Raw genomic sequence first — 26,282 nt, 5'->3', positions numbered from 1 at the left:
TTCAATTTCGGATTGTGTCCCCTCTTGTAGTGAAAATTAACAGTATATTTTCAGGCATGATCAGCTGCAGCATAAATTCACAATAATGTATTCGATAAAGTGTGGTATAATTCTCTTGTAAATGGACGAGTAATCCTTTTTGCTGGGGAGTTTATTTCTCAAGCAAATCTCTCCAATGGGTCCGATTCATTTACAATAAATGAACAATGTTTTGGGAGTAGATGAATTAAGTTTTTCCCAATTTGGTCCTCAAAACTTTATTTATTTTAAAGTATATCCTTACAAGTTATATTAATGACACTGTTATATATATAATAGGATGTAATTTAAATAAATTTATCCTAAAAGGGAAAAACAACATTTAGTAAGTGTAAGAACTAAAAATCAAACTGATTAAAAAGGTTCTATTCTTCTTTTTTTTTTTTTAAAATGGTTAAATTACCTCAATAGTGATTTCCTTTTAAAAAAGAACTCATTGATATTAAAATCATTTTTTTTTTTTAATTAAGCAGGCTATATAGTATGTCAAACCCCATCTCTCTCATATTTTATTTTTAGTGATTTTTGTTCTTTTCTATCATAATTGAAACATAAAATATTTTTTTAGGAAAAAAACACAAAAACTTAAAATACCATTGAATATGCAAAAAGTGAAAATGTTAGGGTTTAAATTCAAGTTTTTCACTCCTTTTGAACCATCACAATGAAAAAAATGTATGTTTTTTTTTTTTTTTTTTTCAAATTTTGATCTTTGTTTTTTTTTTTTTTAACTATAATTTAAAATTATGTTTCGCAATAGTAATCTTTAGTTTAACATTGAAATAATTTCTAACATATCTATATGCGAGGGTAATCTCAACATATAAATTCATGCCAAAACAATTTATGAGGATGAAACAACAAAGAAATAAAATTGAATGATTGAAGTGTAAAAAAAATTCAAGGACCGAAAAGAAAATTTTGGCTAAGAACAATAATGCGAATATTAAAATGAGTGTGTGTAAATAGTGTCGTTATAGTGAAAAATGACACATTGAAAAACTTAGATGTTTTGGTTTATTTATAGTCACGTGTAAATAGTGTCATTATGGTGAAAAATGCTAAAGTGAAAACCTGAATGTTTTAGTTTATTTACTAGGTCATTGGTGCAGTTGGATTAATTAATTTTTTTAATGTATAAAAGTGCCTTAGATGTCGCTAACATTTTTTCCAGAGGAATTTTTTTTAACCATGTAAAGATTAATTCAATATCATTGGATCAATTTAACAAATTTAAAGAAAAACTTAAATAGATAATATATTAAATTGACCTAACTCAATCTAAATTAACATGTTAATTTATAATCTTGATCATAAAACTAGTATAATCTTATAGATAATAAATCAAAATAAATTATGAAATTTAATTTTCAATCAAATTAATATTGAAAAGTAAAATTAAAAAAAAAATACCTTAAAAACAAACAACTTCAGTCAACTTATCATATCCTTAACTTGGGTCATGTGTATACATACCATATAATTAAAACAAATTATGAAACTCAATTCTTAATCAACACAGTATTAAAAAATAAAATTAAAAAAAATTAATTAAAAAAATAACAAAATACAACTTGAGTAAACCTGAGTAATGAGACCATGATAACTTCATAGAAAACAATTAAAAATAAATTATAAATTTAATTCTAAATCAATTAAATATTAAATAATGAAAATTGAAAAAAAAAACTTAAATTAATCTATCAAACCTATGATTTCAAATCATGAAATTAAAATAATTTTTTTTTTATAAAATTAAAGAATAAAAAAAAAACAGCACTATTTAGCAGTCTTTTGTAAGGAGTGGAACAATGAATTTCCTCCTCATTTAGTTTGTTGATAATAATAATAATAATAATAGAGGTGGTTGCAGGGGACAACGGCATCAGTACTCAATTCATAAAAAGAAGATAATATTGGGACTTGCTTTGATAAAGGTAGTTTGAGTAGATTTTTCTGTCTCTCGTCATTTTTCATGAGTTGTGTCTTGTTAAAAGGATTGGATGATACGATGGGAAGTAGACATTGATGAGTGATTTGTGTTGCTTAACAAAGAAATTTGACCTAACCATCCATTGTTGAGGAGAGTTTAGCATACCAACAGACAGCACTCAAATAATGGGAGCTTTTCTATTTTGTAACTTCCTTTTCGTTATACACTAGATAGATAGGTGGTTCTTTCTATATTATGAGTGGGGTTAAATTTATTTTAATGTAAAAATAATATTCAGATGATGATATTATTTTTAAAGGAAAAAAATTCTAAAACTCGGGTTATTGATTTGAACGAGTTCAATAATCTCGATTAATTTAATAATATAATTAAAAAAATCAATGACAATAAAAAAAAACTATTATAGTTTTGTAAAAAAAATATCATTTAAATATTATTAAAAAGTTTCAATGATCTTATTGAGTAACAAAATAAAAATAGAATGAGAATGTGATAACCTCACGTTGAGAAAAATAAAACAAATTTGAAGCTCAATAACCAAAAAATCAAACTTTGAAGGACAAACTGAAAAAAAAATAAAAAAAAAAAAAAAAACTTGACTTGAGTCACCATGCTAAACTTGTTGCCTCATCGTGAAATCAGGATAACCTCGTATAAAAGAAACTTAATAAAACAATAGAGGTCAGCTCTCAATACAACTTAATGATGAAAGGTAAAAATAAAAATAAAATTAATTAAAAAAACATTGAAAAAAAACATGAGTCAACCTAAAATAATTGACTTAACTAGTAACTTCGGATATGAGATTAGAACTCCACAAGGAAAGCGAGGAAAATCACAAAGTTTAAAGCTGAATAACCTAATGTCAAAGGATGTAAATAAAAAAAATCAATTGGATACAAAAACTAAATGAAAATAAAATGGTGATAATGAAATTAAAAAAATAAACCAATAAAAATAATGAGAGCCAAGATTGACACAAATTCAAACTGACATGACACATTTAATTTTTTAAAGGTTGACGCAAATTCTAGGCGAGAAGAAAAAAAAAAGAAGTGAAAGAAACAAAGTCCAAAGGAGTAAAATTGGTGCGCCATCATTTGCATGCACTTGATCACTGGAAAAAGGAAGTCATGATGCTTCCAATGTAGTTGCGGAAGACGATGTTTGGAAGCTAGAAGACACAACATGAAACATGGGTGCCTACCACTCGTTAGCGTGTATGTTGTACGTGCTAACTGTTTTTAATTTTTATTTATTTTTATTTATATTTCTTAAAAGAATAAATTATCTTTCATTTACATTATTTATAATTAAAAAACCATGATGAAAATACTAGAAGCTGGTTTTAAAATATTTACTTTTAAAGACAATATAATCATTTTATTGTACTGTGAAAAATTTAAAAGAAAAAAAATCCCCTAGACCCTAGTTTTTAAAATTTTTAACAGTATTTAAATTATCTTATTGTACTTCTAAAATATTAAAAAACCAATTTATTTTCTACTAATATAATATCAATAAATACATTCTATAAAAAAGACTATATTATTTTCAATAACTAGTTAAATAATTTTATTTAACCATAGCAAGAGGTTCATTTTACATTTTCATTCCACTGTAAGGTGTACGGGCACTTTGTGGATGCACCGAGGCATTTTAGTTTTTTAATTTTAATTTTAATAATTTGTATTTGTGATCGTAATCGTAATCGTAATCTTAGTATCTTACAGGATATCTTGTTCGATAACGAATAAAAGCGCTCCAAATGGATTTCTTGCCACGTACAAAGTGTTACGTGAGACGCTGTAGAAGAATGAAAATACGGTGAGATACGGGCTATGCAGACGTGAATTGAGGTGTGACCAATAGAAAACACCTGAATTGAAATTTTTCTTTTCTAGGGTCACATCGACTGTATGCTCTATAATTGAATTGTGGGCATGCATTGGTCCACTAGGTACGGTCGGACCCTCGGACAGCCGATTTCAGATGTCGCATTATTGGCTTGGGAAGAGATTTCTTTCAAAGCTAGTATTGTTTTTAAATAAAATAGCAGACAAGAAAATCAAGATGATCAAGAGTGGGCCTGCCTGTGGTCGGTGCACGATTGTAGGCAAGAGAAATTTGTCCAGAACCTGGTTGGCATTTTAAACACAAGGGGTCCTGGACCACTGTCCTTGAGCACAGCCTTGGACCTCTCGAAACAGATAAATAAAATAAAAAATCCTAGACTGTGTCGAAGTCTTGGCTCAATGAAATGAGTTAGCTAGAAAAATAAATTTGGGCTCCAAGCCCGAGAGAAATTCTATAACCTACTTTTGGGCTCAATTATTGCTAGTGGTGGGGTTATGAGGCCCAATATGAACCTGGTTAATTTTAGACAGAGGAATATAGCTTGATGTATCAAACTCATGACACACACACATCGTTTTGGAACCAAACGGCAAAATATCAAGAGATTCTTGTCTTCTAGTCTTGAAAAACAAGAAGCTAAACCTGGGGAGTGATTGGGGGATGAAACCTTGTGTCTCTTTACGGAAACAAAGTTAGTATAAAATAAATTAAAAAGATTTGGCGTCTCATTGAGTGTTTTATACTATTCACCAAGATAATAATAATAATAAAAAATACACTTTGGACTATAGAGAACAATGCGATTTTGATTGTTTATAAGTTGCAAAATATTTCATTTGGTCTCGTAAACTTTTTTTATATTTACATTATTTAGTTCTTATAGTTTTGAGTTTTTACAAAATCGTTATTTTTATCATATTTTAATTCCTTAATTGTTGAGAAAAAAAAGAAAGAAAGAAAGTTGCCATTAAAAAAAAAAAAAAAAGAAAGAAAGATCAATCTTAGTATCAATTAATTAGTCTTGGAATGGGAGTTCAAATGAGGTGATTTTATCCTTTAACCATGTTTAAAAATGTAGAGCATGGCCTGTATTTTTTTTTATTTTGTTTGATTTTTGTTTTATAAATTAATTATAGGATTTCTTGGGGTTGAAAATAAGACTATTAAGGTTTTTATGATAGATTTTAGGATATTTTTAAGTGAAAATGCACTGTTGGAGGTGCAGCAAAATCACCATTGTTAAATGACTTGTAGAGAAACTTTCCATCCATTACTTGAATAGATCGATCCACCAGCATGATCTGTAATTAATTAGTATAATAATTTAGCTTAGATTCTTCAATAAGGAGGAGTTTCAAGATAGAAATTCGCAAACAGTAGAATGGACTCTATGCCTTCAATGAATGTGTGCAATATATAAAAAAAAAAAAACATAATGCTTTTTAGCGATGTCACCTTCAGGATGAGCAGCCAGTTAGGCACACATTTTTCACAAGACAAGTAAATGATTGAAGCGTTACAGCTTATAAAAAATGATAATCATCAACATCAACATCAGCGTCAAAGGTAATGCATGAATCACTAAAACCTTTCCCACTTTCTGTTTGAGCAAAAAGAGCATACATTAATTGCTGTTTGCTTGATTTAATTAATGCTCTCATATGCTTAATTAACTATTGTTTAACTAATGCTCCCATATGCTAATGCATGTATTTTTTTGCCTCATCTTGCTACTACATGGTTATATTTATGTAGGTCTTTAATCAATTAGCAAGCGATACAAAATTAAAACCATTGCTAATGGTAAAAAATACTTCAAACTTTTATTACGAAATCAAGAATCGAGAAGGCCACTACTACTTGTTTTCCCACTGAAAAAAAGCTACTCATGTTGATGACCTCAACAAGTTCATGATCTTCAATCATGGGAATAATAATAAGGGCAGGAATAAATAAAAATCTTCTCCGGAAGAGCTGCGTTTTCCACTTGAAGGAGCATATAATCCTAGAAAATCCTCTAGCTATCACACCAAGTCGAAAAGGAAGGTAAAAGAAGCACCTTTCCATCAGCAAAAGCAGTAGCCAAAGTGGACAAATCATTAAGCAAGCAATTCTTATGAGCATGAAAGATCACCTTCATGAAGATGAATTAGGGACCACCATGTATAGCAATTGTCTTAATCTCCAAAACTGAGGTCCAACCAAATTGAGCTGCTTACTTAATTCTGTCTAGCAAATCAAAAACAAATATCTAGCTATAATAAACCATTATAAAAAAAATGAAATCACCACTTAAACAAGAGCCAGAAATGATTCAATCACTGAGCCTAGGCAATCACAAGGAAAGGAAGAGAGAGAGGCAATTCTACCTTCAGAAAATAAAACATGATAAAATTCTTGAAAAACTGATTCTACCCAAAAGAGGGAAGAAATTAATACCTGAATTACCTTGCATCGATCACTTGCAATTCCAAATTAGCCTCTCATAAACGAAACAAGTTCTTAATTTCCATTGCAAAAAAAAAAAAGAAGCAAAACTATTCTAGCTATGGAACTAATGTCCACAGTATTTTTAACTAACTAGGGTAGCTTTATGTAGATACGTATGGAGTATTTATCTACACCTAAAACTACTTATCAACCATCAGCAACCTTTAGTAAGAACTCCGGCAATATGCCCACCGAATGTCCGATCAAGCAATTTTTTTTCATCCAGCCATGTCATGCAGTAACTGAGCTCCCATCAAATTCCTGTAAGGCAAATTCTGTCCTTCACCATCTAGAAGTGAGTATTGGACTGGTTGGCAATCTTCAATATGGTCTCTAGGGTAAAATAGAGAACTTTGAGAGGCAGGAGAGAATGCTAAGCTCACTCCACTCCCTCCATGTTGTTGCAACCCTAATGTCAACGACACTCCACCACCACCATTGAAGTTCTGGTTACTAGCACTATCATTAGCATAAGAAACCCCACCCGCCGCGTGATGATTGTAAGATGAAAAGTCCAAATCCATACTACCAAAGTTTCCAAAATTCTGTTGTTGGTGTTGCAAGTGGTGGCTTTGAAATGATATAGTGCTTTTGTTGGTGCCATTTTTATCTGGGTTAGAGATAATGGAAGACAGGCATTCAGAGTCAATTCGAATGAGATGGTCCGGTGTCGGTTTTTGATCTGTTGAGGAAGGATTTTGATTAGGCCGGCCATGAATATTTTCATCCAGATCAGTGACTCCATCCGAGGAGGCCATGTTGTTGTCTTGCTCCTTTGTTTCTTCTACATACATCTCTTCCACCATAGGTTTCCATAGCCTCACTCTTGCATTGATAAACCAATTGGATACCTATTGAAAGACGTAAAAACAAGAGGCATCATATAATTTAATATCATACATATAATCACATTTGTAATCACATGAGTAAAACTGTGGAATATCCTATGAAGATATGTCCCATCGATATTATAGATTAATTCATGTAAGATTAAAATAATCTATAGAGAGATGTGGACGTGCCTGGCTTCTCGAGAGACCAGTTTGACGGGCTAAAATATGTTTATCAACATCACTTGGGTACCTGCAAAAGGTTGCCATGAAAAACATGGAGGTTAAGCTTGATGTGAGGCTAGAACAACATGTGTATATTACTTAACTCCTCTTGCGTGTGTGAGTGAGAGATATGGGTCCTATGCAATAGAATCAAATCCACACAAAAATTTAAAATATGTACATAGAATGAGAACTAAGATGATTGAAATAATATGAAAAAAAGGAAAGAAAAAAAAAAGAATCTGATGGAGGTGGGTAGAGACTAAGAAGGTATTTGAAAGCAAAATGATTGGGACCCTTCTTAACACTTTAACATATGAAAGAAGTTACTGGGGCTATAACACAACAACATGTGTTGTATTTTGTTTTTGTTTGCAGAAAACTTTGATTCTTTCATTAAATCTACTTTGTAGTGTAGTTATATAAAGAATAAGTTTTGTAGAAGCTCAAAGATAGAGAGAGATATTTACGGATGAAGAAAATGCTCAAACAACCAAGCTCGGAGAAACGACACAGATCTTTCGGGAAGGCCTCTTTGAGGTCTCCATGGATGACTCTCCATCATGCTCATTTGTTGAAAAGCCCTTTGTTGCCTTAAAGCTTGATCAAGAATCTTAAGCCTTGGAGTTTCACCTTTTGTTGTACCTGGTGCAACAGGATCTTTCTCTCCCATAGCTTTCTTTGTTGCATGAATTTGAGCCACAATTCCATCTCTTAAACATCTGAAGTGCCTTGACATGGCTTTAGATGCTAAAGCTGAGTAGACTGAGGCTGCTCCAGTACCTGCCACAGCTTCAAAGGATGACACCATAGCTTTCATTTGATCACAGTAGTGCCTGTATCTTCTATCCACCTAAAAGAAAAAAGAAAGAGATAGAGATAGATGTGAAAATTGAGTTGTTAGTTTTTATTAGCCATTGAAATACGAGTTTCAGCAAGGATTAATACATACAGAAAGGAGAGTAATAAGATGAAAACAAAGATGCCATGAAAAGAAAATAAAGGAATAGAGGTTTCTGAAAGTACATAAAAAGCTTGAATTGTCATGATGGGGGCATTAAAGACGAGGCCCCAAGTCGCTAAATTAGTTCAGGAACGAAGTTTAGAACCACAACTAATCAGCTACAAGAGTAAAATTTTCAATCTTTCTTGTCAGTAATTAAGGTACAAGAAACATGTTGTTGTGTCCTTTTTATCTTTGTCGAAAGGAATAACGAAAAAGATAGGATCTTTATAGACTTTAAAACAAGGAGTTCACGAACATATATACCTCTTCCAGCATTGAAAGCATCTTTGTCTTTCTCTTCTGCAATTCAATGAATTCAAGAGATTGCTTTCTTGAAGAACTTCCATTCTGATCATCATCCCACTGTTTAGGCTTGTGTGGCTTTTGCTTTGACGCGTCACCTTGCCTTGTCCGAATATTACAGAACTCATTCAATAGGTCCTGTGCAGGACCCAAGTACTTTGAGTTCCTCAGCTGAAACTGCGCTTGATGATGCAAATTTGCAGCTTTTGTCAAAAAACCATCCTGCATCATCTGTTGCTGTATATTTGCAGGAGATTTGCCAAAGAACCTCATTTCTTCTTGCGAATTATCTTGATTCTGACGAGTAGGGGTGTGTCTTAGTTCAAAAGAATGTAACCCAATGCTGGAAGGGTTGCTTGGGCACAGAGAGAGTGAAAGACCTTGACTTGGCCTCTCATTTCCTTCACATGGAAACATACATGTCAACGAAGAATCATCAACAAGCAACCTGTTTTCTTGCCAAGGAGCTGAGTGATCAGCCCCAACCATTAGATTCTCATTACTTGCCTCAGAAATCCCAGTTGAGAAATCAGGCTTGCTGAATTCATGTTGATAAAAATCACCACTTGTCGATTCATGAATCGTCTTTGAAGAAGAAGGACCACCAGGGTGGTGGTTGTTTGCTGGTTTGTTAAAGAAACCTTTCCACATAATAGAGTTACTGTCGCTTTGTTGGTGCTGTAGATTCTTTGAAAACCCTATCATCTCCATACCTGTAGTCAGGTTGAAGATGTCCGGATTGGATTCAAATCCTTGGATCTGATTCACAAGATGGGTTTGGATTGTTGGGTTACTAGATGAAACATCTGGGTAACAAAAACTTCCTGAGGATACCATGTTCCTCGACTTATCTTCACACGGTTCTCTAGCCATGTAACCCCAGGAAATTTCTCTTCTTTATATTGCTGTTCCCTCTTTTAGCTGATGTTGATTCTGCAACTACAATTTCATGATCAAGATTCACTATAATAAAAGAAACACAGTCACAAGTATCATAAAGCAAGGGCAATCAACGAAATTGCCATTTTTTTAATACTCAACTAAACCAGAAAAAGAAAAGAAACAAATGGAGAACTGTAACCTTTTGTTGCTAATTGAAGAGGAGACTTTACCTACTTAAAGGAAGAAGGGGTGGCTGTTTGTCAAGAATCAATATACAAGAAGAGGGTTTGTGCTGCTCAGTGGTGGAGAATTGGTGGGGGAGAAGAAGAAGAGAAGAAGAAGAAGGTGATGATTTATGATAAAATGGAGGGAGCCAAAGAGAGGTGAAAAGCCCTCCTTTTTTCAGTCTGCTTCTCTTAATAAGCCAACATGGCATGTCATGAAATGAAAGCAAAACCTAGGAAGAAGAAAAAAGATCAAATATATCTTCTCTGAAATAGAAGATCAGATAGAAGTGATGATGACCCTCTAGCCACGATCATCATTTGATATATGCCCCTCCCTCCCTCCCTCCCTCCCCCTCTCTAGCTAGCTCAAGTGGGTCCATGCAGCAAGGTATAAATACGTCCAAAATAGACTTCTCCTAGTAAGAAAACCATATAATTCCCTCAATTATTTCACACCAGCCAAATAAAATATGACCATAACCAAGAAAAATAATATATCCTAAAATCATTGTTTTATAGTGATTAAAGTTTCATATATATATATATATATATATATTGAACTCCTCTGCTTCACTGATGACACGTAAACCAGGAGCAAGAAGTAATCGCCCTTTGCCTGCTACACTAACTACAAGCCGCCACATGACCTTTTTCTTTTGCTTGCTTTAATTAATGACTTTTTTTTAATAAAGCCATACCATTAACCTACGCCATATATTAGTGTTTTTTTAATGGAGTTTTACTATCTATATTGTAAAATATATTAATTAATTTTTGTAATTATTTTATAATAAATTCATTTCGCAACTCAGGTTATTTTATAATATGTTGGTTAAAATAAACAACAACTATGTTGAATGGAAAAATTATTTTTATAAAAAAAATCCAAAACAATTATATTTTTTGATTTAATGATAATGTTAACATAGCTCCTCAGACCTGAATTTCTTTTTTACGGGGCACATAAAAGCTAGTATACTACTAATCCCTCCATTATTCGCTAGCCTAGCCCATACACATAGGCATATAATTCTATAATTCTTTTGGAATGCATCTAGATTAACCTTTTTCCAGTTCGTTATAGAATTTCATGAAATAGTCTTATATAACTTCGAAAACATGTGCTATTTATTTTTTGAAACAATCTAATAGAACACCACAGAAAATAGAACTTTTGATACGAGCAATTCTCATCCATGACTGGATTATATACATGACATGATAAGACCCCATGAAAACCCTAGAAATACCCATAGTCATATCATATGAAAAGATATCCTACAATAAATGGTAAATGAGTAAAGGGAACACAACCCCAAAAAAAAAAAAAAAAAAAAAAAAAAAAAACTCATTTAATTCATAGTATAGTATAAAGAGATCTTCGCAGTTCTGACGAATTCCAAGAAACCATTCCGAAGTAGGAGTTATGTTGAGGCTTTTTCAGATGGGTTTCAGTGAGACTTATGCGTCGGAGAGCCTCTGGTCCTATCTCCGAAGTGGGCCTGAATTTTGTGTGCGCTGCAATTGGTTCATTTATACATGGCCGAAAAAACTCCGAGTGGAGTTTTAAGAGAGAGAATGGTATGAAAAGAATGGATGCGACTGGTGGAGTGGAGTGGTGGTGGTGGTGGTGGTGGTGGTGTGTAGTGCCAAAAAATTTGTTCCCATAATAAGGGACTGTGGTGAGGGAGAAAGAGATGAGGTGGTCCAATGTTTCCACATTTAATCCCCTAATTAATTGCTCTAATAAAGTATCCCACCCATCTCCCTCCCTCTCTTTCTCCATTGCAAGGGGGGACCATCACCTTTTCTCTCCATTGATCATCATCAAAGATGCCAACCTCCCACGCGCGTCCGTGTCTTGCCTGTCCAACCACACCCTATATATCAATTGCATTTCTTTTTTTTTTTTTTTTTTTTGAGGTAAAAATTGTGTTCAACATCATGTATAAGATCATATATATAGCTTTGATCTGTGATTATAGGACATAAATCCTAAATTAACGTGAATTTAACGAAGAATAGAGATATAATTCTTTCAAGTTCAAAATGAACATACTTATTGCATTGAAATATGAGGAGGATAGATAAATTAATAAGTGTATCAATCACAATCAACACTATTTTTTTTTTAACTAGACAAACAAATTATGTTGCTAATGGGAATGGAAACAAAAATCATTTATATCAAAATTATTTTAAAAGATGAATTCTTATTTGACAATTAAGAATTCATGAACCATGTAAAAATTATATTATTTTTAAAAGCAAAATTTGTTACAAGATTGATTGATGGCAATTTAGTATTTTTCACATTTTAAAAGTTTCAGTGTAAAAACTATCGTACCCTAAAAATATAATTTTTCAAACTTTGCAACAAGTGGTATTTTTATATTTTCATACTATTTTTTTTATTAATTAACAAGTTGAATTTTGTTTGATTTGATCATTTCATATATATATATATATATATATATATATATATATATATATATATATATATATATAGTTGTTAAATATTTTTCTGATAGTGTGGCGGGTATACCGCATAGTAATTAGTTTCTGGTGATTTTTTTTTATTTTCTTTTTTCTTTTTTTTTTTGTTAAAATATAAAAGTGTTTATTTATTTATTTTTTTATCTAATTTGATTTTTATTTTTTTTTATTTATTTAAATTAAATTTATTTATTTTTACATTGAAAATAAATTAATTTAACCTGCAATCGTAATGAGGGCCTCCTTTCTAATGATGGGATAATACCGTTGAATAAATACAAGTGTATACGCATTATTAACACACGCCCCTAAGGTGAGAGTTGGCGAAGAAACTCTCACAAGCTTTAATTTTTGTCCGTTAAAAGTTGGTGGTCCTCTAACCAAAGCTTTCTCCGCCGCTTGCCAATTTTCTCTCTGCCACTCGCTCTCTCTCTGTCTTTAACTCTGCAACACTAACCTACACTAAATTACACTTCTTGCTTACATCAACAATTCGGTGCGCTCTCTGCTTGCACTTTTATTTACTTATTTTTCTGGAGTTTATTGGGACTCCAGCATATATATATTTTTTTTAATAAAATAATATAGTGTGAAAAATATTTAATAAAATAACATGGTTTAGAAAGTTATAGATAATATTTGTGATTCACGAGTAATAAGTGTCATCCATGACCTTTTTAAATTGTAAAATTACTGGATACAAGATTCAATAAAACAAGAAAAAAAAAAAAAAAAAAAGATCTCTAAGAAGCACCGAAACTCCAATAATGATATCATCGATATCGTTGGAAAGATCTCGATGATGCAAATCAAATGACATTAAAAAAGGTCACTAACGGTGATCAAAATGAAACACACGAGCAGTCCAGATACAAGTGAGTCTTGACACCTTTACACGCCTCGTGTGACCTATGTCATTCATCATTTGTGACCTTTTTTGATGTCATTTTATTTATCTTGTCGAAATCTTTTATATGGTTCAAATGATGTTGTCATTGTAACGTTGATGTGTCTCTAAGGTCTTTTTATTTTTACGTTTACTTTTCTCTATCTCCTTTCTCTTCACAAATTACAAAGAGAAGAGAAAAGAGAGAAAGAAACAAACAAAGAAAAAAAATAATAAAATGACTTCATATGCATATTGAAACTTCAATGATGACACCATCGGCATTATAAAAAAGATCATGAGAAAATAAATCAAATGACACAAAATAACCTACTCGTGTGACCTACTCATGTTATTGTTTATGACCTTTCTTGGTGTTGTTGAGTTCATTTCGTCAAAATATTTTCAATGCTACTAGTAATGTTATCATCGAAGTTTCGGTGTGTTTCTAATTTTTTTTCTTTTTTTCTCTTTTTCTAGTATGAAAAAGTCGCATATGACACTCATGACTTGAGAATTATAAATATTATTTATGACCTTTTCAATTGTGTTATTTTTTAAAATACTTTTTACATTGTATTATTTTATCACAAAAAAAAAATTAACTATGTTAAAAAAAAAAAAAAAAACTATTCTTCTCTTGATTAAACTGCGCATCTTATCACTATGTCGACTGCGCATCTTATCAGCAAGACGCAGCAGTTCAGGGTCTGCAGTAACTTTCATTTTCTCTTATATGTGGATGGCGATTTTTTTTAACCGAAGCCAGAAAGCGAAAAAGTGTATATTTTGTTTGTGATTTTGTGGGATTTTTTCCAGGTAAATTAGCACCCACAAAATTCGGGGGGTTAAAAGCAACTGTGAAACTCTGAGTCTTATCACTATGTCACTAGCTGCAGTATATGTTCTTGAAATGTTTTTGAAAATTGTGATTGTAGGGTCTTACAAGGGCTACGTTTTGCTGGACGAATAGAGTGGTCCATCATCATTTTTTTTTTGTTTTCTTGGACCAATCGAAGCAAATGGATTTCTTTTTTGTACTGCGGTTGATTTTTTAAGTTTTTTTTTTTTTTTCAAATTATTATTATTATAGGATATTATAAACTATAAAAAAATTAAAATTAAAAAAAAAAAAACACTATTTAAAATACAGTTACAAACTGCCCCACAACGAGAGCTGTGGTACAGGCAGCATATACCACAGGAGGTGCAGCTTTATTTGATGGCGATCATCGACAGGTTGGACCTAGCTCTTTTTCGTAGACATTAAGGGTGTATTTTTTGATAAATTTATGTCTGAAATTAAATTGTATTTTAAAATTATTTAAAGGATGTATTTTTTATATTAATTTGGCATATTGAAAAGAATTTAGTAATTTTCTTGGATGTTGATTCTTTGAACCTAGAAAATAAAGAAAGCAAGAAAACCTAATTATTCACTAGATCAACCTCTTAACAAAGAAGTAAAACCCTAAAAAATAGTTTGTAGTCGAATGTTTTATATATATAGTGGGGATTTGTTTGGATCGGTGGTTATGGTTCTGATAGTTAGATTATACATGGTTGTGGGTCCATAGAACAAGGGGTTCTTTTTGGCAGGACGGTGTAAGCAAGGGCGGTAGGGTTAGGTCAATCTGCGTTTGATTAATTACTCATTTGTAGGTACGGTGTCTGACTGTTTGGGATTGAGGTTAATTATTCAACGCTGCTCTTTTTTGTGTTCTGCAATTGGATACAGGCTGATCACTGTTTATTATGATCTTGGTTCACGGGCGAAGCAGGTAAAGTAGGCATCCGAACATAGATATGCGCTATCATTTTTTTTTGAATTCGAGTAAATCTCATCTTCTGAAAAGCGTATTTTATGGATTCAGATAAGCGAGTAAAACCCCGACTATCTCAGGCTCTTATAAAAAATACATGCTCTGACTCGAACAGATCTCAAATCTTTTGCTACCACGCTACACTCCTTGAGGACTATATGCACTATCATGCTTGTGACAAATTTAAATCTTGCGTATTGCAAATTAAATATGGATAGTATATAGTGTAAAAAACTATATTTATTAGAGTGTAATATCGATCCATGCAATGTTCAATTCTAAAGCACTTGTCATTATAAATCCCCTGGCATCAAAGTATAGCTAGACGTCTGCGTTCAAGAGTGCATATATTGGCCATCAAGTTGAAGACCAAACGAAAGAAAAGAAAAATAAGTGTTCAAGAGCAAGAAGTTGCTCGTCGAACTGGTCTAGGGCTTGCAAAAAGAAGATGCGGTTTATCGTTGTCTTTTTCCTGCGAGCTTTCGTATCTTCTTCTCAGTTTTCACGGCAAGACTTCAAGAAATAAAATAAACTAGTTTATTGTCATCTTGCTTTGAGTTTTTAGGAAATGTACGTGAAGCAAAGAGAGGTTGACATGTCCAATTACTTTGATAGGAAGTAACGGTATATTTATTTCGGATTTAAAATATGAAAAAAAATAAATAAATAGAGGGGAGTACTGTTTGCTTCATGTCCCACCTTGATGCTTGTTTGTTGCATGTTTAATCTCCAGCTATTTGTTTCTTTCATTTACAGGACAAATATCCAGCTCATGCTGAAATATGATGTTTTCCAAAATTATATAAATGTTGGGACTGTTCTCATGAAATGAGGACCATCGGAGTAACACGATGCCGTATCTGGTCCAACAAACCATCATTTACTAGTAAAATCAAGGACAGACATGATGTCCTAGAATTAATTATAATGTCTGTGATTACGAATTCTTGTTGTTTTTCTCTCTTTTAGAACACAATCATTACAGTACAACCCTGCGGGCTCATGCATGTGGGGCGAAAGTACTGTTTATTAGAAGGTTTAGAGCCTGTCGATCATACAATAATCTTTTTTAATATATGGTTGATGATTTGGATTAAGAATGTTGCAGGTTCAGCTAAGAATGTTTATTGCTCCAACTTTTGTGGGAGTTAAAAATGTTAAGTGAAAGTGAAAGAAGGATTTCATATTCCAAACCGAAAAGCTGCTTTAATTGTTGGTGGTTTCAAAGATGGAAAGCGGTTTTTTTTTTTTTAATTAATTGATTAAATATAAGTATATATGTGATATTTATTTTATGATATTTTATTTGATTTAGTTTTTAGATCATTGCTCTAACAGAATGTGTTATCTTTTTCGGTGTTGTCATACAACCTTTTACAATAATGCTAAAATCATTTCAGTGAGTTTTTTCTAGTGATGGGGTAGCGTTCATGATAGAACGATGATGAGTCTTCGATAATTTTGTTTTTTCCTTCTTCTTCTAAATATGATACTAACAACTCATTTATATATATATATATTTGTTTACTTTATTTACGGTTGATGTCTTCTTTTAATTATATTATTAAATTAACTAAGTTCATGGAACTCAATCAAGTCAATAACCCCAATGTCATATTTTTCTTGTATCTTTGAAAATAATAGCGTTGCCTGGATAAATTTTTTGTATTAGAAAAACTTTGATTCAACCAATAATATAGCACGAAGCTGGTTTATAATAGACTTCATGAAACCGGACCGCCTTGTGATACATGTGCGGCTCATCCTCATCAAGAGGGGGTCCAACTTAGCCAATAAGTCAATGTGGAAATGAACCTGTATGGCAACAAGGTCGCGGGTGAACACGAGCAGCACCACACCCTTTGAATTTTCTAAATTGCGATTAACTCTCATAAATTATATCGCTTTTTCTCTCTCCCAATATTTAGCGCAAGTCCTAATTTGTCAAAATCATGGAATTTAAGGTCATATCAGATTGTAAATGATTTTTTATTTGTAATATTAATTGGGTTTTAAATTATTTGGCCGTACGTAGAATATTGTAATGATTCACACATAATGTGAATGGTTCGTTGACCTGTTCAATTCTTTGCTCATTTTTTCAGAGACAATGCATGTGGTTAGTTTAAGGTCACACCTCTAATGTTGTAAGATGTAGGCAAATTCAAACAAAATGGAGTTTGTGGCTCGCTACTACATATTCTTTTAATTAGTAATTAAAATCAGGTTTTCTTAGCGAGGGACCACATTAACATTAGACAACATTTATAGCTAATTTTGAGTGCTCTATATTATTAATTCAAGAAAATAACTTCGCCAACCACCGTGACTTGATCATCTTTCAAGATTAATTTTCAAATGAATAGTGGTCAAATTTAAACTTAATGTAATCCTACTGGAATTTATTTGTTCGATATTGACAAAACTCAGGTAAATTACAAAGCTAAAATTAATTTGAATGTTTCTTCACAATTTAAATTAATTAATTTCAAGTACATTAAGATTTCAGTTTTGTGATGTTTTCGGTTTAAATCCTGAGTATGGTACTCAAAAATTGGTTGGAGCCTAGTCATTAAGACAATAAAAAAATAATAATTTGTGAATAGCAAACGCTAGCATTTAATAATAAATGGGCAAGAAGTTGCATTTATTTACAGCATGTTATTATTTATATTCACCAATCATTTGTGATTTGGATTTCAGCACAACTAGCTCAAAACAAAAATGTCAACTTTAAAAAATAAAAAACCTTTAAAAATACATATAAACTTTTGAATCATGATTTTAAAATGAAATCCAGCGCATGCACTAGAAAAAAGACAAAAAAAAAAGTTTATTAACAACGAGGAGAAAAGTAACGTTTAATCTCCGGTTTTTTATAGAGATATTATCAACTAATAACTTCAGTGATATATTAAAGTAATTAATTATAATCAGCGTCTATCTGAAAATTCTACCGGGGGGGGGGGTGTTAAATATAGATAAAAAAAAAATGTATAAAAATATCAAACCTGCTTTACTAATCCACTTTTAAAATAACAAAAAAAAAGGTTAAAAAGTAACAAAGATTAAAGACAAATAATTTTATGCAAAATGATGAAATTAAAAAGAAAAACTCATAAAAAACTCACAGAAAAATATTTAAACCAACATGAATTAATTCAACCAACCCACCACTTATGACATGAAATCGAGATAAAAAATAAGAGTTGCAAAAAAAATACCTAACAAAAAAGATCAAAGTTAAATAAAAAAAACATTGAAAAAAGAAGAAGCAAATTGACCCGAGTTAGCTTGTCGACTAACTCGCTCTTAAAATACAAAAAAAATAAGAGATGTAAAAAAATGACAGATAAATTTTAAATAATTTAATATAAAATAATAAAATTAAAAAAAATCATTAAAAATTAAAAAAAAAATTCAGTTCACTCAGTTTAACTCAACCAACAATCAATTTTGCAATGAATAATTTACCATTTGAAAAAGATAATTATACCTCAAGTGTGCAGGTGTAACCATTTTTTTCCATGAAACTATAAAAACACTGCTCTAGTTAATAGAAACATGTTTTTCAAGACACGGTAAATCGCTGATGTTTTTTAGTTTTTATTTTCTTTTAAAGATGATTACAACCTTGACTTTTCTTTTACTCTAACAGGGGGGAGAAGTAAACTTTCTGTAGAATTTTCAAAATCTGTCAGCTATCAAGAGGGAAAAGAACCAGATACTTCGTCAATATGAATACTAAAATCCCACACACAGCAACTCGTGTTTTTCTTTTACAAGTTCAGTGACAATATTACAGGCATAATGATCTATTTTTTTTTCTTCGACAACAAGCCGCGTTCGTCAGCAACAACAAAAAAATGTAGATTAGTAATTAAAAAGCGAAGTGAGATTTTCTTCAAGTTTGAGGTTCCATGGCACCTAAAGCTTACGTTGCAGATCCATCCCTGCACTCTCATTGTATATCAATTCAACAGTAAATATATTGTGCTTTCATCTGCTATCTAATTACAACGCGTATTGCATACGTACGTGGGGATATTAATAAATTAAGCATCATTAACAGCAACCATTCAATTTTGGTGAATATTGCTTAAATTATTACATGGAAGTAGTAATTAAGAAACCTAACAGAAAGATTGTTAGGCTACAAATCCAAACCTACACGGTACCCTGACCCTCTTCTATTAACCTTCATCTCCTTAGCTCGCACGTAACATAAGGCACCGACAAGACTAAAGCCAGTACAAATGACAAGAGCCCGAGGAGAAAGGAATTTCTTGGCCTTTTGTCTCGAGTTGGATCTGTCTGTTAACATGTATGTATGTTTCTTGTTTGCTAATCGTGGTTTCTGTCTTCTTTTTTTATACTGATGTTTAGTGTACACATTTAAGTGCTGGGTTTATGTCTGAAAAGTTGATTAATCTTTGCACGTATTAAGGCCACGATGGATTTGCCTCAAATCTCATTTCTCAAAGGCTCTTTGGAAACTTTCCCCTCCTAATCTGCAGGAGAGTAAGAAGTACTCTTTCCAACAATTCGGGGTCACAGTGCATCTAGATATGGACATTAGCTAGATTGTTTGGAATCAGTAGAAATATCATCTTTCCAGACAAACAATTCCATTGACAGTTGACAAACAGCACTTATTGGCCTGTTTTCCAATTAATTGTCACAGAAATGGTAGCCCAGCTTTCATTATCCATGAACCCAAAAAAATATTCCATTGTCATTTTGAGTTAAAATAAAATCTCACACATATTTATTTGTGCTACGATGGATTTCAGGTATGTTTAAGCCAGTGTATTTATTATTATTTTTTTATTAGTACTATATGTTTTTTTTAAAAAAATTGATTTTTTTTGCTTTGTATTAATTTTTTTTTTAATATTTTTGAATTGTTTTAGTACATTGATGTTAAAAATAAATTAAAAAATTAAAAATACCTATATTATTTTAATATATTTTTAAGTAAAAAGTACTTTAAAAAGCTCTTAATATTATGATACCGAACTCTACCTAAATATCTGAAAGTAAATACAGTGTCTATAAGATATGAATTAATTATACAACAAACAAATTCGTTCTGTATCCCCACTTTGAGGTTGGAGTTTAATTAGCTGGTCCCGACGTGAAGATATTCTCCCATCAAACTTCCGCCATTTTTCTCCATTTTGTTTTGATCAATCTACTTAGAAAAAACCCATTACAGGACAAGAGGGTTTTTTTCTTCTATCATGGACAAGTGGGTTTAAGACTGAAGAAGGTTCAAAGAAAATCACAATCCCATATTTGCCAAGCTAAAAGACAATCTCGAAATATTATATGATATTGGGAGAAAGAACATGAGAAACCGCAAGAGGGATCGTGTATATATAAATTTCTCCTCAAATCACCTATGTGCATCAATATATATTAACCCCAATTAAAATATAATAGTAAATTAAAGTCAACCGTTAAAATCAAATCACCAATTTCTTTCTTTTTCCATGCTCTTTCCTCAAACGACAACCTTTGTCAGCGACCACCTTTTTTGGCTAATCAAATCTAGAAATAAGGATGGTTACGGTTGAATTGAACCCTAAGAAATCTTATAAAACGGGCCAGCTTCTCTCTATGTTTTATATGAATACACACGAGGGCTTACACTCTAGGACATCATAGCATTAACCATCCTTTATGATGAGTAATTTGGACGAACATCTCTTAAAGAGATCAAGTTCATCAATCACCATTTTAATTACTTTGCTTTATGAAATTTGATGGAAAAATATGAAATTTTCAAGAGCATTAATCTTTTTGGTAGCTAAATTCAAGTTCATAATTACTTGATAACGTGTAAATCGAAAATAATCCCGAAATCTAAGAAACATAATATAGTATGAGGGCCTTTTGGATCCATTCATGAATTATGAATGAGCTTATTCGAAGCTTACAAATCAATATAAATATATTGGATTGGATATTTTGGGCGTTACTCATGCCCAACCTCAAGCAGTATTCGAAAAATATGCTTAAAGCCCAAATCGTTGTAGCTGGACTCGTATTCTTAACAACTGATCATAACTAATGGCCCAAATTTTTTCGGGCCTTATGACAGAGACATTTATCGCTTATTGGCCCAAATTCTAAGAAGAAATTGGCGAAGGACAAACAATGGGTTCCTGATGCTGTCCCGTCTATATTATTGTTTTCGCTGATATACATCTTGGTTCTTAAGATTTCTTAAAGATTCTATTTTGATACACACAAGCACATATTATTTTTCTTACAAAAAAGTCCTTAATCGAGTCCTTTTATCCTCGTATTTGACAATAATTTAGCTCCTGAATGATTTCTTTTTCAATTAAATTTCTACATTTCAAATCTTAAACTTAGTTAAGATTGTGAAAATACGGATATGATATTATTGAGAATGGAAGTTTTATTTTTTTCAATTGGTATATTTATTTAGATTCACTTAGTTCTTACAGATTGTTTTTATCCTTGTATATTGCTTTTGAGTCTTATCATATAAAAAAATCAATATAAAAATATGATTTTTTTAATGAAAAACTATATTGATAAGAAAAGCAAGAATTATATAGAAAATTATTTTTTTCAATGGAGTTGAAATTGATACTTTTCTTATAAGACATAATTTTATTATTATATTACTAAATAAAAAATATTTTGAAGAGCTTCTCACTCATATATTTTAATATGTATTTTTATCTTAACTTATTAATTTAATATATAATTAGTGTTATTTTTTATATTTTTATATATATATATATAATTCTGAACTTATTTTATTAAACATGTAAAAAAACTATTTTGCACCCAATCAAATTTTTTATTATTTATGGTTGAAGAGAATGTTTACAATTTTATTTTTGTGATGTAAAACAAAAAAATTGGTGTGTCCGGCGGGCAAGTGCTATTATTATTAGTAAAGATAAAAACAAGTGGACAGCGTAACTGACACGAAAGGCAACACCTTGACCACACAATTAATGGAATAGCCATCACACAAGTGAAACGCATTTGACCCGCTACACACACGCACATACATTATGATTAGTATGAGAGTGTAATAAAGATTATAATTTAAAATATTTTTTAAAAAATATATTAAAATAATATCTTTTAAAAAAATATTTTTAATATTAATATATTAAAATAATTAAAAATATATAAATAATTCATTTTAAGTAAAAAGTTTTTTTTTGGACAAATGATGTTTTGGTTGTATTATTAAATGGCCTCTAAAATAGTATTTTATATCATGATATTTGTTATTTTTCGTTTAAAAATATATTAAAATAATTTATTTTTATTTTTTAAAATTTATTTTTAACATAACGCATTGAAACAATTTAAAAATATTAAATTTAATTTTTTAAAAAAAAAAAAACTTGACCACACCGCAATAACAAACACTCAATAAAAGAAAAGTACCTAAGTTTGAGCTGGTTTGTTATGGTGCTGGGCTTTTGAGACTTCATGAGTGTGTTTAATATTGTGGTAGCGATTGTTTCTAAAATATATTTTTATTTAAAAATATATAAAAATAATTTTTTTTAGTTTTTTAAAATTTATTTTTTGACATCGTTGTAATAAAACAATTTTAAAAAATACAAAAAATAATTTTAACAAAAACAAAATAAAATTTTGGCAAACAACTACAGTGGCGCTTGCAGAAAAAGCTTGTAGTTTTTTCACATCCTAACCGTATTATTAAACACATTTTAATTTCAATGACTCAATTCACTTTATCTCCTCCCTCTTTTGTTTGTGTTTATCATGAACTATTCACAAAATAACAAAAAGAAAAAGGGGGTCCCTTTTTATTAAAACCGAAACGCATAGCCATCGGAAAAAAACAGTAAAAACACAACACGCTATTAATGGAACAAGAAAAAGATGGCGCGACATGAAAACAATGGTGTCACAAGAGAAAATATAGCCCACAAATACAAGGTGCTTGGGCCCCCACATTTCTGTCTGAACCGTTCGTTTTTTGTGGTCCTCTCCGCAAGCTGAAAATGAAATTTGACATGTTTCAGGATAGCCATGTAGCAGTAGCATGCTCGTAGAACAGTATACAGGTCAAGATTTCGCAGGAAACATGATTCAATTAGACATGTTTCACCTAATTTTATTTCATTTTCTTTATCATATGTTTTGTTGCTTCTCAAGCAATGGCCATACATTCCCTCACAACCCCCCCAGCTTCATCACTGCTATTTCCGCCGCGAAAACTGATTAAATCAAGTTTCATCCAATGCTGTAAAACCCAGGATGAGAGCATTGAACTTTCTACAAATGGGAAGGCCAGTTTTCCCGAAAAGAGTCTTCAAAAACAACCGTCAAGTAATCTTCCTCCCAGGCCTCGCCGGATAATACTGGTTCGGCATGGACAAAGCCAAGGAAATGTCGATGAGAGTGTCTATACAAGGATCGCTGATCCGAAGATCGCCCTCACTGAGAAAGGAAAGGCTCAGGCTGAAGAATGTGGTAAGAGAATCAGGGAGATGATAGAGAAAGATGAGGCTGATGATTGGAAGGTTTACTTCTACGTGTCACCATATAAAAGGACTCGTGAAACATTACAGAATTTGGCCAGAGCATTTGAGCGCTCAAGAATTGCCGGTATGAGAGAAGAGCCTCGTCTGCGCGAGCAAGATTTCGGTAAGTTCCTTCGGACACTGTATTAGGCCAATGATTGGAAGCAGAAAAGAGAGTACATGCAAAGTGGAAAAAACCATTCAAGCCTGCCAGTTCATGTGTAAAACAGGGTATTTATTGAATGCTAATACAATCTGCCTAAATAAATCCTGTTCTTGTTTTTCTTGAAAGGCAATTTTCAGGATAGAGAGAGGATGAGAGCTGAAAAGGCTATTCGAATGCTCTATGGTCGATTCTTTTTCCGATTTCCCAATGGAGAATCGGCAGCTGATGTTTATGATAGAATCACAGGTTTGTCTGATATCTTTGCCTTTCTCAGTCGCGAAGAGAAAAATAAAGCATTTTGATGCTATGCAGTGTTAATGAAACAGGATTCAGAGAAACACTCAGAGCAGACATTGATATAGGACGCTTTCAGCCTCCCGGCGAGCAAAGTCCGAACATGAACTTAGTGATAGTTTCTCATGGTCTCACACTTCGTGTGTTTCTAATGAGGTGGTATAAATGGACTGTGGAGCAATATGAGAAACTCCATAACTTTGGGAATGGAGGAATGGTCGTCATGGAGAGAGGCTTTGGTGGAAGGTAATTCTTGTTGTCTTCTGCATTTCTGATACGCAGATTTGAGTTTAGGGGGGGACACCTGACGAAGTATTTTGCACACAATTCGATATTTTATAGGTACAGCTTATTGATGCATCACACTGAAGAAGAGCTAAAGGAGATTGGACTGACAGATGAAATGCTTATGGATCAAGAATGGTAATTATAAAACTAATCTCATATTTTAGTAAACTTCAAAGTTCCAAACACAATGCTTATAAACGATCATATCGAGGTTTTAATTTTTCCTTATGGTTTCTGATCAAGGCAAAAGTTTGCAAGACCAGGTGAATTGAACTATGATTTTCATATGTTGAATTCTTTCTTCACCCATTTTAAACATGAAGACTGCCAATGATGAATCAAAGAAAGATGTACGGTTTCCTCAACTAGTTACGCAGATGTAGAAGAAGTTGACCCTTGTCAGGCAGACTGGAATCGGAAAGCATTGATCAGCGGCGTTTAGGGCTGCTCCTTGTAAGACTAGCTCCGGGGCGAGTTCTTACTACTTGGCCTTCTCTGGGGCGTGATTACTAGGGTTCCTCCTTGTCAAGCCTGTCATGAAGAAGAATAGTTGAACTCGCTACCAGCCTGTAACACTTGTTGAAACATACAATTATGTGTGAAGGAAGACAATAAACAGAGTCTGCCACGGGAAAAAAGAGGCACAACTGTCTAGATACATTTCTCTAATTAACATCTCTGAGAATGATCCAATCGATGGTTGAATTGCTGTCAATTACTGTGAAATGTAGGGCGTAGCAAAATCAGAGTAATGGCTTGTTTATGTCTCTTCCTAAGGGTATAACTTCACACACTAGCACGATAAAACAAAATACAGCTGAATCATGGCCAAGAAAAAATGGAGATGCGGGGTATCGATCTACTCTCGCATGCTAAGCGAGCGCTCTACCATCTGAGCTACATCCCCTCAGTTGACGGCTAAATCTGTTATAGAAATATTAAAAGAACAAAGCCACATGATGAAATACCAGTTACGAGTCTGGCTCGTTGTTCTCCAATAAATTCTTTGATGCTTTAATTTGAACAATTTGATAAGGTGGCCTTCCTGTGGGCTTTGGTCAACCAAATTGTTTGTGTTGTCCAGACTCCGAGTTACTGCATGAAGTTCTTCACAATTCTAATATGGTGAAATTTCACCAGCAACGTTGCTTGCTGGGGTTGGTTGATTGTTTCATCAGTCTTTTAGCAGAATTTGAGTTTTTCTTTGATTCTTTTCCTTTTAGTATTAATTTGTAAGCAACGTGAGCTCTCTATTTTAACACTTCTTTTTCTTACTAATGAATTCTTTCATTCATATAAAAGGAGAAAAGGTGCCATTGCTATGAGATTTGGCCCCCCAAAAAACATAAAAGAATAATAAAAAAAAACTTAAGGTGACGGTTTGATGAACAGTTCATTATATAGTTTGTGATTGGATATGTAGCCCCCGGCAAAAAGGATTCAACACAGCCACCGTGCTAGTTAGTACTTACTGTACGGACAGTACTGATGAAATATTTATCAGTACACTTTAGTGATTTGATAAGAAAAGCATTCTCTACATTGATTCAAATTCCAACAACAGCCCACCTTAAGTTACTGTTTGGCCAATCAGTTGCAAGTCCTTGAAACTAGGTTTCCAAATTCCAATGAAGCTTTCATCACCAGTCACCCTTGAACTTGCAGCTCTGATCTTGGGTACATTACATGAAAAAACGAGACAATAGACTGCAAATGGAAGCCGAAACTTTGTTTCCAGATTCTCAACCACAAAACAACGAGTCATATATCCGAGGCTTTTTCAGGCAACGTATCTATACTTGCAAACATTGCCCAAAAGAAAAGGATTGAACAATTTTTCAACATGAGAACAGAAATTGCAAAGAATTTGGTTATTGCCAATAAATACAGCAACCATGATTAGAATAACCAAGGAGAAGAAAATGTTCTTCAACAGGTGAGGGAGAATTTTAAAATGTTGT

General features: G+C 32.3%; 2 protein-coding genes across 5 annotated transcripts; one reads left to right on the top strand and one right to left on the bottom strand.

Annotated features, from left to right (window-relative positions):
- Positions 1–6,220: 6,220 nt before the first annotated feature.
- LOC118028437 (homeobox protein BEL1 homolog) lies at positions 6,221–10,122 on the bottom strand. 3 transcript variants are annotated; one of them, XM_035032001.2, is made up of 5 exons: positions 9,817–10,122; positions 8,666–9,643; positions 7,866–8,248; positions 7,363–7,423; positions 6,221–7,191 (listed from the first exon to the last, which is right to left on the bottom strand). In XM_035032001.2, exons 2-5 carry the CDS (start codon positions 9,575–9,577, stop codon positions 6,559–6,561), a joined length of 1,989 nt encoding a protein of 662 aa, XP_034887892.1. In that variant the 5' UTR covers positions 9,578–9,643; positions 9,817–10,122; the 3' UTR covers positions 6,221–6,558. The 3 variants fall into 3 exon arrangements, with proteins under 3 accessions (XP_034887892.1, XP_034887893.1, XP_034887895.1); XM_035032002.2 differs by having other exon boundaries at positions 6,307–7,191; positions 8,666–9,637; XM_035032004.2 differs by having other exon boundaries at positions 6,307–7,191; positions 9,821–10,122.
- A 12,988-nt stretch (positions 10,123–23,110) lies between these two features.
- LOC118028439 (phosphoglycerate mutase-like protein AT74H) lies at positions 23,111–25,036 on the top strand. Of its 2 annotated transcripts, XM_035032006.2 has the most exons (5): positions 23,114–23,697; positions 23,866–23,985; positions 24,066–24,279; positions 24,376–24,456; positions 24,565–25,036. In XM_035032006.2, exons 1-5 carry the CDS (start codon positions 23,208–23,210, stop codon positions 24,653–24,655), a joined length of 996 nt encoding a protein of 331 aa, XP_034887897.1. In that variant the 5' UTR covers positions 23,114–23,207; the 3' UTR covers positions 24,656–25,036. The 2 variants fall into 2 exon arrangements, with proteins under 2 accessions (XP_034887898.1, XP_034887897.1); XM_035032007.2 differs by lacking the exon at positions 24,565–25,036 and having other exon boundaries at positions 23,111–23,697; positions 24,376–24,460.
- Positions 25,037–26,282: the final 1,246 nt, after the last annotated feature.

Source organism: Populus alba, chromosome 3, assembly GCF_005239225.2.
Source record: "Populus alba chromosome 3, ASM523922v2, whole genome shotgun sequence".
Classification (NCBI taxonomy): Eukaryota; Viridiplantae; Streptophyta; class Magnoliopsida; order Malpighiales; family Salicaceae; genus Populus; species Populus alba.
Note: the sequence above shows the minus strand (reverse complement) of the source record. Positions and strands in the feature narration are given on the sequence as shown.